General features: G+C 46.4%; 1 protein-coding gene across 1 annotated transcript in view; it reads right to left on the reverse strand.

Annotated features, from left to right (window-relative positions):
• Positions 1–7,281: 7,281 nt before the first annotated feature.
• The window catches only part of LOC144608865 (uncharacterized), a 32,584-nt gene continuing 22,151 nt past the window's right edge, over positions 7,282–17,714 (reverse strand). Inside the window, exon 2 of the mRNA XM_078427062.1 lies at positions 7,282–7,772. Within this exon, the coding sequence (XP_078283188.1) occupies positions 7,463–7,772 (310 nt within the window). The 3' untranslated portion in view covers positions 7,282–7,462. The remainder of the gene's footprint in view (positions 7,773–17,714) is intronic.

Here is a 17,714-nt window from a genome sequence, read left to right on the forward strand (position 1 = left end):
CCATTTTATTTTAGTCCCATTCATATTTTCTGACTTGGGGAGGTTTTTATTAGGTTACAAGGACAAAAGGAATAGGAGTAGAATTAGGCCGTTCGGCCCATCCCGTCTCCTCCGCCATTCAGTCATGGCTGATCTATCTCTCCCTCCTAACCCCGTTCTCCTGCCTTCTCCCCATAACCTCTGACACCCGTACTAATCAAGAATCTATCTGTCTCTGCCTGAAAAATATCCACTGACTTGGCCACCACAGCCTTCAAAGAATTCCACAGATTCACCACCCACCGGCTAAAGAAATTTCTCCTCATCTCCTTCCTAAAAGAACGTCCTTTATTTCTGAGGCTTTGACCTCTAGCCCAAGACTCTCCCACTGGTGGAAACATCCTCTCCATATCCTTTTGACATGTTATTCTTAAGTTCTCTGACCAAGTGTCATCTTTCAGGCAGAGGGCGTTACCAAATTGTTACCCCCACAAAGGCACAACAGTCAATCTTGTACAGCATCTTCATTCAACATCTTGGAACGGGAGTGCAACTGTGACATAAATTTCCAACATCTAGACTCAATACGCTGTCGATAATGATCTGTCCCATCAGTCTGAAGGAGGGTCTCGACCCGAAACGTCACCCATTCCTTCTCTCCTGAGTGGCTGCCTGACCTGCTGAGTTACTCCAGCATTTTGTGAATAAATGACCTGAAACACAGTCAGTGAGTGCTACGTTTCTCCATCCATCTTTAGTTTAGTAGCTTGTAAGATTGCTCGGGTTCAGGTCACGTAATAACCCGATCCAGGCATTCAAAGGGACCTCTCCAAAGAGCCACAGGAGATGACTGATACTGATTTTGGATGATCAGCCATGATCACATTGAATGGCGGTGCTGGCTCGAAGGGTTGAATGGCATACTCCTGCACCTATTGTCTATGTTTCTATAACATAGTGATGTGGTTCATTCATTCATTATGCTCCCAAGCACCGATCCAGGCTCTACATTTATATCTTTTTTCCCCGCACCACTCCTGTGTGGTGTTCATAAGGCCACCGGAACCATGGGGGATCAACCATGAGATTTTGTGATGGCTCAATATGAGTGAAAGCAAATTATCTCCCAAAATGTTTTTGCATTGACTTCAATGAACATAAAAGGTGACCGTCAAACCTCCATCATCCATTTTAAGCAACGCACACAGTGCTGGAGGAACTCAATAGACAATAGGTGCAGGAGGAGGCCATTCGGCCCTTCGAGCCAGCACCGCCATTCAATGTGATCATGGCTGATCATTCTCAATCAGTACCCCGTTCCTGCCTTCTCCCCATACCCCCTGACTCCGCTATCCTTAAAAGCTCTATCTAGCTCTCTCTTGAATGCATTCAGAGAATTGGCCTCCACTGCCTTCTGAGGCAGAGAATTCCACAGATTCACAACTCTCTGATTGAAATAATGTTTCTCCTCATCTCAATTCTAAATGGCCTACCCCTTATTCTTAAACTGTGGCCCCTTGTTCTGGACTCCCCCAACATTGGGAACATGTTTCCTGCCTCTAACGTGTCCAACCCCTTAATAATCTTATACGTTTCGATAAGATCCCCTCTCATCCTTCTAGTCAGCAGGTCAGGCGGCTTCTCTGGGGAGAATGGACAGGTGATGCTTCGGGTCAGGATCCTTCTTCAGACTGATTGTAGTGGGGAGAGGGGGGAGAAAGCTGGAAAGTGTTCAGCAAAAACGATGGCCCTTGCAACCCAGAGGTATGAACGTTGATTTCTCTAATTTCAAGTAACCCCTGCATTCCCTCTCTCCCCATCCCCCACCCTAGTTGTCCTACTAGTTCCACTGTTCACATCCTTGTATCCCTTCGTGATCACCTCTTCCCCAGCCAACAATGGACCAATGTGGGCTCCACCCTTCTTTGGTCATAGACAATAGACAATAGGTGCAGGAGTAGGCCATTCAGCCCTTCGAGCCAGCACCGCCATTCAATGCGATCATGGCTGATCACTCTCAATCAGTACCCCGTTCCTGCCTTCTCCCCATACCCCCTCACTCCGCTATCCTTAAGAGCTCTATCTAGCTCTCTCTTGAAAGCATCCAACGAATTGGCCTCCACTGCCTTCTGAGGCAGAGAATTTCACACCTTCACCACTCTCTGACTGAAAAAGTTCTTCCTCATCTCCGTTCTAAATGTTGGGTCAGGCAGCATCTCTGGAGAAAATGATATCTATCTATCTATCTATCTATCTATTTATCTATCTATCTATCTATCTATCTATCTATCTATCTATCTATCTATCTATCTATCTATCTATCTATCTATCTATCTATCTATCTATCTATCTATCTATCTATCTATCGAAAACACACACTCAAACTTCCAAAATATGTGCTTTATATTCAGAACTTGTGTGTTTTGCAAAGCATTATCAAAATTATATAGATATAATATTTACATAAATATATAATTAGATAGATTTGATGGTAATGTTTGGTAAAACATGCCAAAGTTCTGAATAAAAAGCTCATATCAGGAGCTAGACACCATAGTCAGGATCTAAAAAAGGGTCTCGACCCGAAACGTCACCCATTCCTTCTCTCCAGAGATGCTGCCTGTCCAGCTGCAGATTTTTAGATTTTTTAGATTTAGAGATACAGCGCGGAAACAGGCCCTTCGGCCCACCGAGTCCGCGCCACCCAGCGATCCCCACACATTAACACTATCCTACACACACTAGGGACAATTTTTACATATTACCCAGTCAATTAATCTACATACCTGTATGCCTTTGGAGTGTGGGAGGAAACCGAAGATCTCGGCGAAAACCCACGCAGGTCACGGGGAGAACGTACAAACTCCGTACAGACAGCGCCCGTAGTCAGGATCGAACCTGAGTCTCCGGCGCTGCATTCGCTGTAAGACAGCAACTCTGCCGCTGCGCCACCGTGCCGCCGTGCTGGAGTTACTCCAGCTTTTTGTGCCTATCTTCGGTTTAAACCAGCACCTGCAGTTCCTTCATACACGTGGAAATGAAAAGTTGGTATCAGGACGGAAACACCGTTTATTTCGTTTCAGGGCCCTTGCCACCAAACCCCTCTCTCTACTGGCGATCTAACTCTGTTTGGCACCATGCGATCTGGAGAGCTCCCAGCATGAAATCAGACAGGCAGAAAATTCCATGCAACATTCCCTCAATATTCACAGTCTCCCCAGTACACAGTGTGACTTGGACATGGGTTAGAAAGGAATAATTGGTTTTCATTTGGTCATGGGCCAGATGGAAATAATATGAACACAACTGCTACAAAATGGAACAAGGGATCCTATGAACTGGAAAATAGGAAAATGTCTTGGAGATAGCTTGGCTCAGCTGGTAATCCAGTTTCATCACCACTTTCAATCCTGCAGTCCCCGACAGTCTTTTCAGGTGAGGCAGAGGTTCACTTGCACCTCCTCCAACCTCATCTACTGCATCCGCTGTTCTAGGTATGGCCTCCTGTATATCGGCGAGACCAAGCGCAGGCTCGGCGATAGTTTCGCTGAACACCTCCGCTCAGTCCGCCTAAACCTAGCTGATCTCCCGGTTGCTCAACACTTTAACTCCCTCCCCTCGCATTCCCACAGTGACCTTTCTGTCCTGGGCCTCCTCCACTGTCAGAGTGAGGCCCAACTCAAATTGGAGGAACAGCGCATCATATTTCGCTTGGGCAGCTTACAACTCAGCGGTAAAATTATTGATATCTCTAACTTCAAGTAAACATTGCACTGCACTCTCTCCGTCCCTTCCCCACCTTCGTCTTTGTACTAGTTTCACTGTCGTCCTGCTAAGTTTCACTGTCTGTATAACTCGTTGTCCCTTCGCTCACAGCCAACAATGGACCACTGTGGGCTCCATCTTTCCTTGACCATCATTGCTTTTTGCATATCTTTCATTCATTTGTTCTATATATCTCTAGAATGGAGTCAGAGAGTTGTAAATCTGTGGAATTCACTGCCACAGAAGGCAGTGGAGGCCAAGTCTCTGAATGCATTCAAGAGAGAACCAGATAGAGCTCTTAAGGATAGCGGAGTCAGGGGGTATGGGGAGAAGGCAGGAACGGGGTACTGATTGAGAATGATCAGCCATGATCACATTGAATGGTGGTGCTGGCTCGAAGGGCCGAATGGCCTCCTCCTGCACCTATTGTCTATTGTATCACAAAATGCTGGAGTAACTCAGCGGGTCAGGCAGCATCTCTGGAGAGAAGGAATGGGTGACGTTTCGGGTCGAGTTCTCCTCCTCTCCAAGGTATGCCTATGTATCTCTCGTTTCCCTTTCCCCTGACTCTCAGTGTGAAGTACGGTCTCGACCCGAAACGTCACCTATTCCTTTTCTCCAGTGAAGTCGAAGGGCCGAATGGCCTCCTGCTGCACCTATTTTCTATGTTTCTATACTGCCGGACCTGCTGAGATACTCCAGCTTTTTGTGTGTCTAACTTATACTCAACAAGCTCTAGTTCCAAACATAAACACCATCATTTAGCCTCACACTTCATTGCAGTAGAAGGGGAATCTTACTTTGGAGTCGTGGAGCCTTACAGCCCGGGAGCAGGCCCTTCGGCCCAACTTGCCCACACCGACCAACATGCCCCATCAACACTGGTCCCACCTGCCTGCGTTCTTGGAGACAGTGAGGTGTGTATGGAAATAGAAATCGGGAGAGATGTAAAAGAGATGCGGTGCAGGCTCGAAGGGCCGAATGGCCTACTCCTGCACCTATTTTCTATGTTTCATTTTCTATGTTTCTAAAACAAGCTACCAAGTCACTTTCACCTGTTTATGGTATGGCAAAAAGTCATGGAATCATACAACAGGGAATCAAACCTCAGCCGACCAAGATACCCTGACTAAGCTAATTCCATTTGCCTGTTTTTGCCCCATATCCCTCCTAACCTCTCCATCCATCTACCTGTCCAAATTTCTGTTTCAGTTTAGTGATACAGCGCGGAAACAGGCCCTTTGGCCCACCGAGTCCGGCAACGACCAGCCATCCCCGCACATTAACACTACCTTACACACACTAGGGACAGTCTAACCATACAACAAGCCAATTGACCTACAGACCTGTACGTCTTCGGAGTGTGGGAGGAAACCGAAGATCTCGGAAAAGACCCACGTATGTCACGGGGAGAACGTACAAACTCCGTACAGACAGCACCTGTAGTCGGGATGGAACCCGGGTATCTGGCGCTGTAAGGCAGCAGCTCAGCCGCTGCGCCACCGTGTCGCCCAACAGGTTTAACGCCGAAGAAGTCCGAAGAAGGGTGTCGACCCGAAACGTCACCCATTCCTTTTCCCCAGAGATGCTGCCTGTCCTCGCTCGCCAAGTTGCGCCAGCATTTTGTTTCTGTCTTAAGTTTAATACCGCACGCAGCTTCGTGTTAAATTGAGTGGTAGTGGTCTCGCATGAAATCAAACGAGCAAAATGTAATAAAGGAATAGGCTAAATCCATCTTATTCATGTCGACACTGTGACTTATTATGGTGACATCTGCCACATTGTGCACAATAACAAACCATTACAAATGAGAAGGAGAGGCATTTCGCTGGCGTAGAGTGCGATCAGACCATTACTGTGCCTTGAGTCAAATCTCCTAGGCACCTATCAGTTGCCTCATTATTTGTATCACAGGGCAGTCCAGGAGGAACTACTCCGGCTCTCAGTATTTCAGAGCTCATTAGATGAACGGAAATTAGAACTCTCTAGAGAGAGAGGGAAAGCAGTTTGCCACCTAGCCGGTATGAAATAATAATCAGCATGGTGAACACTGTAACACTGAATGTTGCCTCATTACTGTTGTCTCTTCATTTGGACAAAGAGATAGCCTTAGAATGACGGCGTTACATTGCCCTCAAAATTCATTGAACTTATGGAAATCTATAGCGTGGAATATTGCTCATTGACTGATTGAATCTGAAATCAGCTTCGCATCAGATAGGTAAAACATAAAGAAAATATTCTGTCAGAGCGGGTTAAAAATCACAAGTAAAAGTATCGCCATATAAATGGTATTTTCGTTGATTCGAGTTTAGTTTAGAGACACAGCGCAGAAACAGGCCCTTCGGCCAACCGAGACCGTGCCGACCTGCAACCCCCATACACTAACATGTTCCTACACACACTAGGGACAATTTACAATTATACCAAGCCAATTAACCTACCAGCCTGTACGTCTTAGGAGTGTGGGAGGGAACCGGAGCACCCGGAGTAAACCCACGCAGGTCGCGGGGAGAACGTACAAACTCCGTACGGACAGCACCTGCGGTCAGGATCGAACTAGATAGATGCAGGAAAAATGTCCCCGATGTTGGGGGAGTCCAGAACCTGGGTCACAGTTTAAGAATATGGGGTAGGCCATTTAGGACTGAGGTGAGGAAAACATTTTTCACCCAGAGAGTTGTGAATCTGTGGAATTCTCTGCCACAGAAGGCAGCGGAGGCCGATTCACTGGATGTTTTCAAGAGAGAGTTAGATATAGCTCTCAGGGCTAAAGGAATCAAGGGGTATGGGGAGAAGGCAGGAACGGGGTACTGATTGAGAATGATCAGCCATGATCATATTGAATGGCGGTGCTGGCTCGAAGGGACGAATGGCCTCCTCCTGCACCTATTGTCTATTGTCTATTGTCTATGATCATATTGAATGGCGGTGCTGGCTCGAAGGGCCAAATGACCTACTCCTGCGCCTATTTTCTATGTTTTTATGTATATTATAGTCCAAGTTCTGATACAGTCTTGAATGGGTGAGATCAAGTCCCATTTTCAATCTTTCACTGCGTCGAAAAGGGTGGCCCGGTGGCGCAGCGGTAGAGTTGCTGCCTTCCAGCCCCAGAGATCCAAACATGTTAGTGTCCCCACACTGTGATTCAGACCATGCCCCTTAGTCCTGCAGTGGAGATGTATCTCATGTTGTAGCCCAAACAGGAAGAGCATGCATCACATTAGCTGCCCACAGTTTGGATTTCCACCCAAACAAATTTATACCTCAAGTCCCCTATATAAATTTTAAAAATTCAGTTCGGCTTAGTTTATTGTCATGTGTACCGAGCGAGGTACAGTGAAAAGCTTTTGTTGCGTGCTAACCAGACAGCAGAAAGACAATACACGATTACAATCGAGCCATTGTTATAGACACATGATTCAAGATTCAAGATTCAAGATAGCTTTATTTGTCATCCAATATTGGACGAAATTCAGTCACCCACAGTCCAACAATAAAAGCATTAAATAGGCATTAAAATTACACAACCCCAAAAACACACAAAAAAAGAAACATCCATCAAAGAAACATCCATCACAGTGAGTCTCCTCCTCCAGTCCTCTCTCTCCTCACTGTGATGGAAGGCCACAATGTCTTTCCCTTCTCCTGCTGTCCTCTCCCGCGGTCAGGTTGTTGTGGTTGCAGGCCGCGCCGGACGGTCCGCAGCGGGCCGAGCCTAAGGCGAGTCCCAGCCGCTCCCGCAGCCTCCGAAGACGGCCGGCTCCGCCGATGATAAGTCCGATCCGGGGCGGGCGAACACGCTGCTGCTGTTGCTGCACGTCGGGGCGGTCGTGGCTCCCGACATTGAAGCCCCCGCCCAGCAGAGAAATATCCCGCGGCATATCATAGGCCGCGCCGGACGGTGAAATGTCCGCGACCCAAGCCCCGCGACCCCGGGGCGGGCGAACACGCTGCCGCTGCCGGAGCTCCCGATGTCGGCATCCACGCAGCCCGAGCCTAAGGCGAGTCGCAGCCGCTCCCGCAGCCTCCGGAATAAGGGAATAAGTGTATAGATAAGTGTACAGATACATGATAATGGAGTAACGTTTAGTGCGATTTAAAGCCAGTAAAGTCTGATCAAGGATAGTCCGAGGGTCACCAATGAGGTACATAGTAGTTCAGAACGGCACTCTGGTTGTGGTAGGATGGTTCAGTTGCCTGATAACAGCTGGGAAGAAACTGTCCCTGAATTTGGAGGTGTGCGTTTTCACACTTCTGTACCTTTTGCCCGATGGGAGAGGGGAGAAGAGGGAATGATAGACAGTCATACAGCACGTAAACATGCCCTTCAACCCAACCTACACATGCCAACCAGGATGCATTATCTGCACTAGTCCCACCTCCCCATGTTTGGCCCCTATCCCTCTAAACCTTTTCTACCATGTACCTGTCTAAATGTTTTTAGAGATAAACGCAAAATGCTGTAGTAGCTATTTTCTCAATGGGGAGAGAATTCAGAAATCAAAGGTGCAAAGGGACTAGGGAGTGGTGATGCGGGATTCCCCCAAAAAATTAATTTGCAAGATGAATCGGTAGTAAGGAAGGCAAATGCAATACTAGCATTTATTTTCAGAGGGCCACAATACAAAAACAGGGCTGAGTAATGCTGAGGCTTTATAAGGCACTGGTCAGGCCACCTTTGGAGTATTGTGAGTTGTGTTGGGCACCCTATCTGTGGAAGGATGTGCTGGCACTGGAGAGGGTCCAGAGGAGGTTTACGAGAACGATCCCAGGAATGATTGGGTTAACATATGGTGAGCGTCTGACGGCACTGGGCCTGTACTCGCTGGAGTTTAGAAGGATGAGGGGGGGAACCTCATTGAAACTTATCGAATACTGAAAGGTCTGTTTAGAGCGAATGTAGAGAGGATGTTTCCATCAGTGGGAGAGTCTAGGACCTGAGGTCACATCCTCAGAATAAAAGGATGTACCTTTAGAAAGGAGATGAGAGAAATTTCTTTAGTCAGAGGGTGGTGAATCTGTAGAATTCATTGCCATAGAAGGCTGTGGGGGCCAAGTCAATGGATATTTTCAAGGCGGAGATTGACAGATTCTTGATTAGTGCGGGTGTCAGAGGTTACAGGGAGAAGGCAGGAGAATGGGGTTGAGAGGGAAAGATAGATCAGCCATGATCGAATGGCAGAGGAGACTTGATGGGCCGAATGGCCTAATTCTGCTCCTAGAACTTATGAACCTATTTATTGCCTCATGGTTTGCCCATATCGTGAAAATGTTACGCTAATTCGGAAGGTCTTGGATTTTGAACAACTTACAACAATAGAGGAAAACTGAATAATTTCTACTATTTGGTGGAAAGGATTGTGACTTGAATAGTGGACAGTGGAATAGGAATTATAATTTCTTCATCCAATTGCCTGTGGATGTGCCTGAGCTTTGTATGCATTCACATTAACCTCTCAAGCCGCACTGCCTGCTGTATCTTGGCCGCTTATGTGATATTTAGTGCCTATGACTAACCCTCAACCTGCCTGATCTCCCGGTTGCCAAACACTTTAACTCCCCCTCCCATTCCCACACTGACCTTTCTGTCCTGGGCCTCCTCCATTGTCAGAGTGAGGCCCAACGCAAATTGGAAGAACAGCACCTCATATTTCGCTTGAGCAGCTTACACCCCAGCGGTATGAACATACATGAGTCGCTCCAGTCGTATGTTGAAAGACTGGAACGACTAGGCTTGTATACACTGGAAGGATGAGAGGAGATCTTATCGAAACGTATAAGATTATTAAGGGGTTGGACACGTTAGAGGCAGGAAACATGTTCCCAATGTTGGGGGAGTCCAGAACCGGGGGCCACAGTTTAAGAATAAGGGGTAGGCCATTTAGAACGGAGATGAGGAAAAACTTTTTCAGTCAGAGAGTTGTGAATCCGTGGAATTCTCTGCCTCAGAAGGCAGTGGAGGCCAATTCTCTGAATGCATTCAAGAGAGAGCTAGATAGAGCTCTTAAGGATAGCGGAGTCAGGGGGATATGGGGAGAAGGCAGGAACGGGGTACTGATTGAGAATGATCAGCCATGATCACATTGAATGGCGGTGCTGGCTCGAAGGGCCGAATGGCCTCCTCCTGCACCTATTGTCTATTGTCTATTGTCTAACAGTGACTTCTCTAACTTCAAGTAACCCTTGCTTTCCCTCTCTCTCTATCCCTCCCCTTCCCAGTTCTCCGACCAGTCTGACTGTCCTCCTGTTTAAATTTTACACAGTACGCCTGGTTGTCAGCTTCCCCTAGCTAACAATCTATTCTACATTTTCCTTGGTCTGCACAGCTAATGATCTATTTTACATTTTCCTTGATCTTTGCTCCCTTTGATCCCTCGTTTTTGCACATTACCCTTCCATATCACGGTGGCGCAGCGGTAGAGTTGCTGCCTCACAGCGCCAGAGACCTGGGTTCGATCCTGACCACGGGTGCGGTCTGTACGGAGTTTGTACGTTCTCCCCGTGACCTGCGTGCGTTTTCTCCGAGATCTTCGGTTTCCTCCCACACTCCAAAGACGTACAGGTTTGTAGGTTAATTGGCTTTGGTATAAATGTAAATTGTCCCTAGTGTGTGTAGGACAGTGTTAATGTGTGGGGATCGCTGGTCGGCACGGACTCGGTGGGCCGAAGAGCCTGTTTCCACGCTGTATCTCTGAACTGAACTAAATATCGTTCGCTTCCCTCTCCCCTGAGTCTCAGTCTCTCAGACTCTCAGTCTCTCAGACTCTCAGTCTCTCAGACTCTCAGTCTGAAGAAGGGTATCGACCCGAAATGTCACCCATTCCTTGCATCCAGAGATGCTGCCTGTCCCGCTGAGTTACTCCAGCATTTTGTGTCTATCTTTTATTGTGAAAAGTCCTTTCACTTATTTGCCTTTTGTGAAAGCAATCTTACTACACAATCCCAAAAGCTCAACATAAAGAGTCAATTTACTGAGTTTATTATTACGTAGAATCTGACGATAACTAAACAGTGGTGAGATTGATGTGCATCCATTTCAGGTAGAATGGCAATTGTACGTAAATAGAACAATTTAAACGCGGTCATACTCTGTGCCTTTGAATGATTAATTTTACGGTTTCTGTTTCAACAGTGTTGAGCTCTCCTTGTTTCAGCAACTGTAAAATATTTGCTTGGATTCAACTTATTATTGCCAGAAGGATGGATGCCATAGATAGAGTGATACAGCGTGGAAACGGGCCCTTCCAACCAACCTTTGCTATCAGGAGATCCATTAAGCCGCTGAGTGCAAAACAAAATTGGGGGTTATTTTTAGAGTCATAGAGTGATACAGTGTGGAAACGGGCCCTTCAGCCCAACTTGCCCACACCGGCCAACATGTCCAATCTACACTAGTCCCACCTGTCCGAGTTTGGCCCACATCCCTCCAAACCTATCCTATCCATGTACCTGTGTAACTGTTTCTTAAACATTGCAACAGTCCCTGCCTCAACTATCTCCTCTGGCAGCTTGTTCCATACACCCACCACCCTTGGCGTGAAAAAGTTACCCCTCAGATTCCTATTAAGTAGAACAATTTAACATAACTACTTATATGATAAATCAATAGCCATTGGTTTTAGTGCAAAATAAACAAATTTGCTCTTCTAAACATTCACACAGAGGGTGGTTTGTATATGGAACCAGCTGCCAGAGGAGGTGTTTGAGGCAGGTACTACAACGACATTTAAAAGACATTTGGACAGGTACATAGCTAAGAAAGGTTTAGAGGGATATTGGTCAAACGCGGACAAGTAGGACTAATGTAGATGGGATCTTGGTCGATATGGGCAAGTTGGGCTGAAGGGCCTGTTTCCATGTTGTGTGACTCTATGAGTCTATGACTCTATAAATTTAGAGTGTCATAGAATGACATAGTAAGACTTTAGACTTTAGAGATACAACGTGGAAGCAGGCCCGCCACTCACTGAGTCTGTGCCAAGTCTGCCAAACAGCGATCCCTGTACACTAGCGACATCCTCCACACTAAGGATAACTTACAATTAACCTACAAACCTGTACGTCTTTGGAGTGTGGGAGGAAACCTGAGCACCCAGAGGAAACCCATGTGGTCACAGGCAGAACATACAAACTCTGTACGGACAGCACCCATAGTAAGGATCTAACCCGGGTCTCTGCCGCTGTAAGGCAGCAGCTCTACCGCTGCACCACTGTGCCGCCCTTCACGGTTCCTGGTACATCATGGTTTCACTGCACACCTGACCTGTGCAAACAGATTCAATGAAGTCTCCAAGCTCCACATAAGCCTCCGAATTCTGTGTGCCGCTTCTATTTCATACCCATTTGTCCTCCGTGTACTTAAATCACCTATCTGTCCTATTTGTGAATATTGGCAGAGTGTCTATTTCAAACCCTGACTCAGGATCTGTTTTTCCGAGAGAGGGACAAAGTACAGGAGTGGTGGCGCAGCGGGTAGAGACGCTGCCTCACAGCGGCGGAAACCCAGGTTCAATCCTGACCACGGGTGCTGTCTGTGCGGAGTTTGTACGTTCTCCCCGTGACCTGCTTGGGTTTTCCCCAGGATCTCCAGCATTTCCTCCCACGCTCCAAAGTCGTACAGGTTTGTAGGCTAATTGGCTTTGGTGAAATTGTAAATTGTCCCAAGTGTGTAGGATAAGGTTAGTGTGCGGGGATCGCTAGTCAGCGTGGACTCGACGGGCCAAAGGGCCTGTTTCTGCACTGTATCTCTAAACTAAACTAAACTCAGCGGATCCCTAGATGACGTTATGGATAAATGACATTTCGGGTCGAGAAACATCATATTTCAAACGATAGGTCAGCCATGATTGAATGGTGGTGTAGAGTTGATGGGCCAAATGCCTATTTCTACTCCTATCCCTTATGACCAAATGACCCAATGAGACCCTTCTTCAGATTTGTTTCTTGACCCGCTGAGTTACTCCAGCACTTTGTATCTTGTTTTGTAAATCAGCACCTGCAGTTCTTTGCTTCTACATTCTGTCTTCCAGCTTCAGTTACTCATCATTTGGTAACATTTTGCTTCATAGAAACATAGAAACATAGAAAATAGGTGCAGGAGTACGCCATTCGGCCCTTCGAGCCTGCACCGCCATTCAATATGATCATGGCTGATCATCCAGCTCAGTAACCTGTACCTGCCTTCTCTCCATACCCCCTTATCCCTTTAGCCACAAGGGCCACATCTAACTCCCTCTTAACTATAGCCAATGAACTGGCCTCAACTACCTTCTGTGGCAGAGAATTCCACAGATTCACCACTCTCTGTGTGAAGAAATGTTTTCTCATCTCGGTCGTAAAAGACTTCCCCCTTATCCTTAAGCTGTGACCCCTGCTTCTGGACTTCCCCAACATCGGGAACAATCTTCCCGCATCTAGCCTCTCCAACCCCTTAAGAATTTTATATGTTTCTATAAGATCCCCCCTCAGTCTTCTAAATTCCAGCGAGTATAAGCCGAGTCTATCCAGTCTTTCTACATATGAAAGTCCTGCCATCCCAGGACATATTACGATGTTCTCCCTGCCACTGGTTCCATTGCACCAGAAGCATTTGCAAGTAGGATCCACTTGATTGGTGTACTTCCAGCAGCTAATGGCTACTCCTTGATATAATACGCTTACTGCAGGATTGCCAAGTGTTCATTAAAAATAATCAGCGCTATCACGTGCACTTTGATAACAAAACACTTTGTCACGTGCTTAGTACAATGAAATAGCATTTCTGATTATCTTTAAAGCTGACCTCATGTTGCAAAATATCTTAGCGTTTTAGTGGTAACTAAAGATACCACTTTGGTGGTAAGAACAGGAAGGCAGAGTATTATCTGAATGGTGTCAAGTTAGGAAAAGGGGACGTATAACGAGGTCTGGGTGTCCTTGTTCATCAGTCACTGAAAGGAAGCATGCAGGTACAAGTCAAGTCAAGTCAAGTTTATTTGTCACATACACATACACGATGTGCAATGAAATGAAAGTGGCAATGCCAGCGGATTGTGCACAAAAAAGAATTACAGTTACAGCATATAAATAAAGTTAATAAAGTTAATATAGTGTAGACAAAATTTAGTCCCTGGAGTTATAAAAGTTAACAGTCCTGATGGCCTGTGGGAAGAAACTCCGTCTCATCCTCTCCGTTTTCACAGCGTGACAGCGGAGGCGTTTGCCTGACCGTAGCATCTGGAACAGACCGTTACTGGGGTGGCAGGGGTCCCTCATAATCTTACTTGCTCTGGATCTGCACCTCCTGATGTATAGGTCCTGCAGGGGGACGAGTGTAGTTCCCATGGTGCGTTCTGCCGAACGCACTACTAATGGCATGATGGCCTTCATGACAAGAGATGTTGAGTATAGAAGCAAAGAGGTCCTTCTGCAGGTGTACAGGGCCCTAGTGAGACCACATCTGGAGCACTGTGTGCTGTTTTGGTCTCCAAATTTGAGGAAGGACATTCTTGCTATTGAGGGCGTGCAGCGTAGGTTTACTAGGTTAATTCCCGGAATGGCGGGACTGTCGTATGTTGAAAGACTGGAGCGACTGGGCTTGTATACACTGGAATGTAGAAGGATGAGAGGGGATCTTATTGAAACATATAAGATTATTAAGGGGTTGGACACGCTAGAGGCAGGAAACATGTTCCCAATGTTGGGGGAGTCCAGAACCAGGGGCCGCAGTTTAAGAATAAGGGGTAGGCCATTTAGAATGGAGATGAGGAAAAACGTTTTCACTCAGAGAGTTGTAAATCTGTGTAGTTCTCTGCCTCAGAAGGCAGTGGAGGCCAATTCTCCGGAAACTTTCAAGCGAGAGTTAGATAGAGCTCTTAATGATAGCGGAGTCAGGGGGGTATGGGGAGAGTACAGGAACGGGTTACTGATTGTGGATGATCAGCCATGATCAAATTGAATGGCGATGCTGGCTCAAAGGGCCGAATGGCCTACTCCTGCACCTACTGTCTATGTATCTATGTAAAAATATCCATTGACGGCATCCACAGCCTTCTGTGGCAATGAATTCCATAGAGTCACCACCCTCTGACTAAAGAAATTCCTCCTCATCGCCTTCTGATAGGAAGGTCCTCTAATTCCGAGGCTATGACCTGGACTCTCCCACTGGTGGAAACATCCTCTCCACATACACTCTATCCAGGCCTTTCACTATTTGGTCATTCTAAACTCCAGCGAGTACAGGCCCAGTGTCGACAAACGCTCATCGTAGGTTTTACCTACTCATTCCTGGGATCATTCTTGTAAACCTCATCTGGACCCTCTCCAGAGCCAGCACATCCTTCCACTGATATGGTGCCCAAAATTGCTCACAATACACCAAATGCTACCGGACCAGAGCTTTATAGATGTCAACTTATTTACATCGCTGAAACCAAACGCAGGCTCGGCGATCGCTTCGCTCAACACCTGCGCTCGGTCCGCATTAACCAAACTGATCTCCCGGTGGCCGAGCACTTCAACTCCCCCTCTCATTCCCAGTCTGACCTTTCTGTCATGGGCCATAGTGAGGCCCACCGGAAATTGGAGGAACAGCACCTCATATTTCGCCTGGGCAGCTTGCAAGCCCAGTGGTATGAACATCGACTTCTCAAACTTTAGATGGTTCCTCTGTCCCTCTCTTCCCCTCCCCTTCCCAGATCTCCCTCTATCTTCCTGTCTCCACCTATATCCTTCCTTTGTCCTGCCCCCCTGACATCAGTCTGAAGAAGGGTCTCGACCCGAAACGTCACCCATTCCTTCTCTCCTGAGATGCTGCCTGACCCGCTGAGTTACTCCAGCATTTTGTGCATAAATACCTTCGATTTGTACCAGCGTCTGCAGTTATTTTCTTATACTACAGAGCTTTATTGAGCCTCAGCCTGACATCCCTGTTTTTGTATTCTAGTATTCTACCACATATTTATCTATGTCAGACTTGTAACCAATGCTGGAAGATCCTTTTTGTTATCCTGAACTACTTCAAAGGAGGACCAGGCGTGGGGGGAACCACCGCGACCTAAGGGGGACCACAATGGAATGAATCTGCTTCATTGAGTAAGATCCATTGCTTGCCTTTGTAAATCTCCCTTCCCCCAACCAATTGATTTCCATGTGAACTGTTCAGGTCTTGATGGCGCCTTGGCAGGGCAGGTGCAGTTTTGCAAATATATTCCGTGAAATTGGCCCCAGCGGTATTCCGAATCTTCCATTTCCAATCATCAAAACAGGAAGATGGGCAATTCCTTGCAGATCAGGAGGGAGTCATTAGCTAACAGAGCAGACCAGCTCTTTCTGTACGGCAAATCATCAGTAAGGAAAAGTTTGAATCAGAATTGTTTCAAAAAGAAGAAGTGTGCATGGTATAAAAAAAAATAGCAGAACAATGTATAGGAAGGAACTGCAGATGCTGGTTTAAACCGAAGAGAGACACAAAAAGCTGGAGTAACTCAGCGGGACAGGCAGCATCTCTGGAGAGAAGGAACGGGTGACGTTTCGGGTCGAGACCCTTCTTCGGCCTGCATCAGCGGGACAGGCAGCATCTCTGGAGAGAATGAACAGGTGACATTTCAGGCCGAGACCCTTCTTCAGTCTTAGATCAGACGGACGCTAATCCCCCCCCCCTCTAAACAGACGATAATAAATATAATGAAGAAGAAGGGTCTCGACCCGAAACGTCTCCCATTCCTTCTCTCCCGAGATGCTGCCTGACCTGCTGAGTTACTCCAGCATTTTGAGAATAAATCGATAATAAATATAATTTATTTCGGAACAGCACTCCATAGTTGGAGCTGGAGTTTCGAGCGAAAATGTCGCAATGATTTCTAAAAAGAAATTTAACGAAGGAGTGTAGAAATTTCAAATAAACCACATTGCTTAGTTTTTAAATATTGAATTCCTCATCTTTCACTGCGACTGCAATTTCAGGGTCTTTGCATTTTCTGCAGAACATGATTACTGAAGCAGCTCATGAATTTCAATATTAGAAAATAGAATTTTCAACATATTTGGTAGTTCAAAATATATATATTTTTAATATAGTTCCTCTCAGTATATTCATTTCACTTCCAGACAAACGCTGCTCAATGTTATTAAGTTGTGAATAAAAGCCCGTAGCTCATATAATTTAAATAATAATATCTTCTCTTTCATATCAACCAAACTTAATGATGTGTTGTGCCACCTAATGTTAAAGCGTTTAAGATGTTGCTGGAAGTGCTTTATGGAATGGTATGGTTTGTAACGATGATTAATATTTCAAATTAATACGAGAGCAATGCTGGGGTTTTATGGAGACCTTTTGGTTTTGCTGACCTTTGATTGCTAATAAACTGGATCCAACCTCAGTTCACTGTGGGTTGATGTTATGAAACCAGGAACCATGATGCGTGACTTATGGTATGGAGGCAAGTATAAGATGGCGGCCAACCCAAGCGGCTATTTGCGTGCTGGCCACGGAAGCAGCTCTACAATCACGTATCACAATCGCTCCACACTCTTAAATCTCTACTCCTACGGCAACATTTCTTACTTTAACTATGATCGGACTTTAGATTCATAGCGTCATAGAGTGACACAGTGTGGAAACAGACCCTTCGGCCCGACCTGTCCACCCCGGCAACATGTCCCAGCTACACTAGTCCCACCTGCCTGTGCTTTGTCCATATCCCTCCTAACCTATCCATGAACCGGTCTAACTGTTTCTTAAACATTGGGATAGTCCCAGCCTCAACTACCTTCTCTGGCAGCTTGTTCAGTACACCCACCACCCTTTGTATGAAAAAGTTACCCCTCAGATTCCTATTAAGTCTTTTTCCCTTCACCTTGAACCTATGTCCTCTGGTCCTCGATCCCCCTACTCTGGGCATCTACCCGATCTATTCCTCTCATGATGCTTAGGAACTCAGCAGGACAGGCAGCATCTCTGGAGAGAAGGAATGGGTGACGTTTCG

This window comes from Rhinoraja longicauda, chromosome 2 (assembly GCF_053455715.1).
Source record: "Rhinoraja longicauda isolate Sanriku21f chromosome 2, sRhiLon1.1, whole genome shotgun sequence".
NCBI classification, from domain to species: domain Eukaryota; kingdom Metazoa; phylum Chordata; class Chondrichthyes; order Rajiformes; family Arhynchobatidae; genus Rhinoraja; species Rhinoraja longicauda.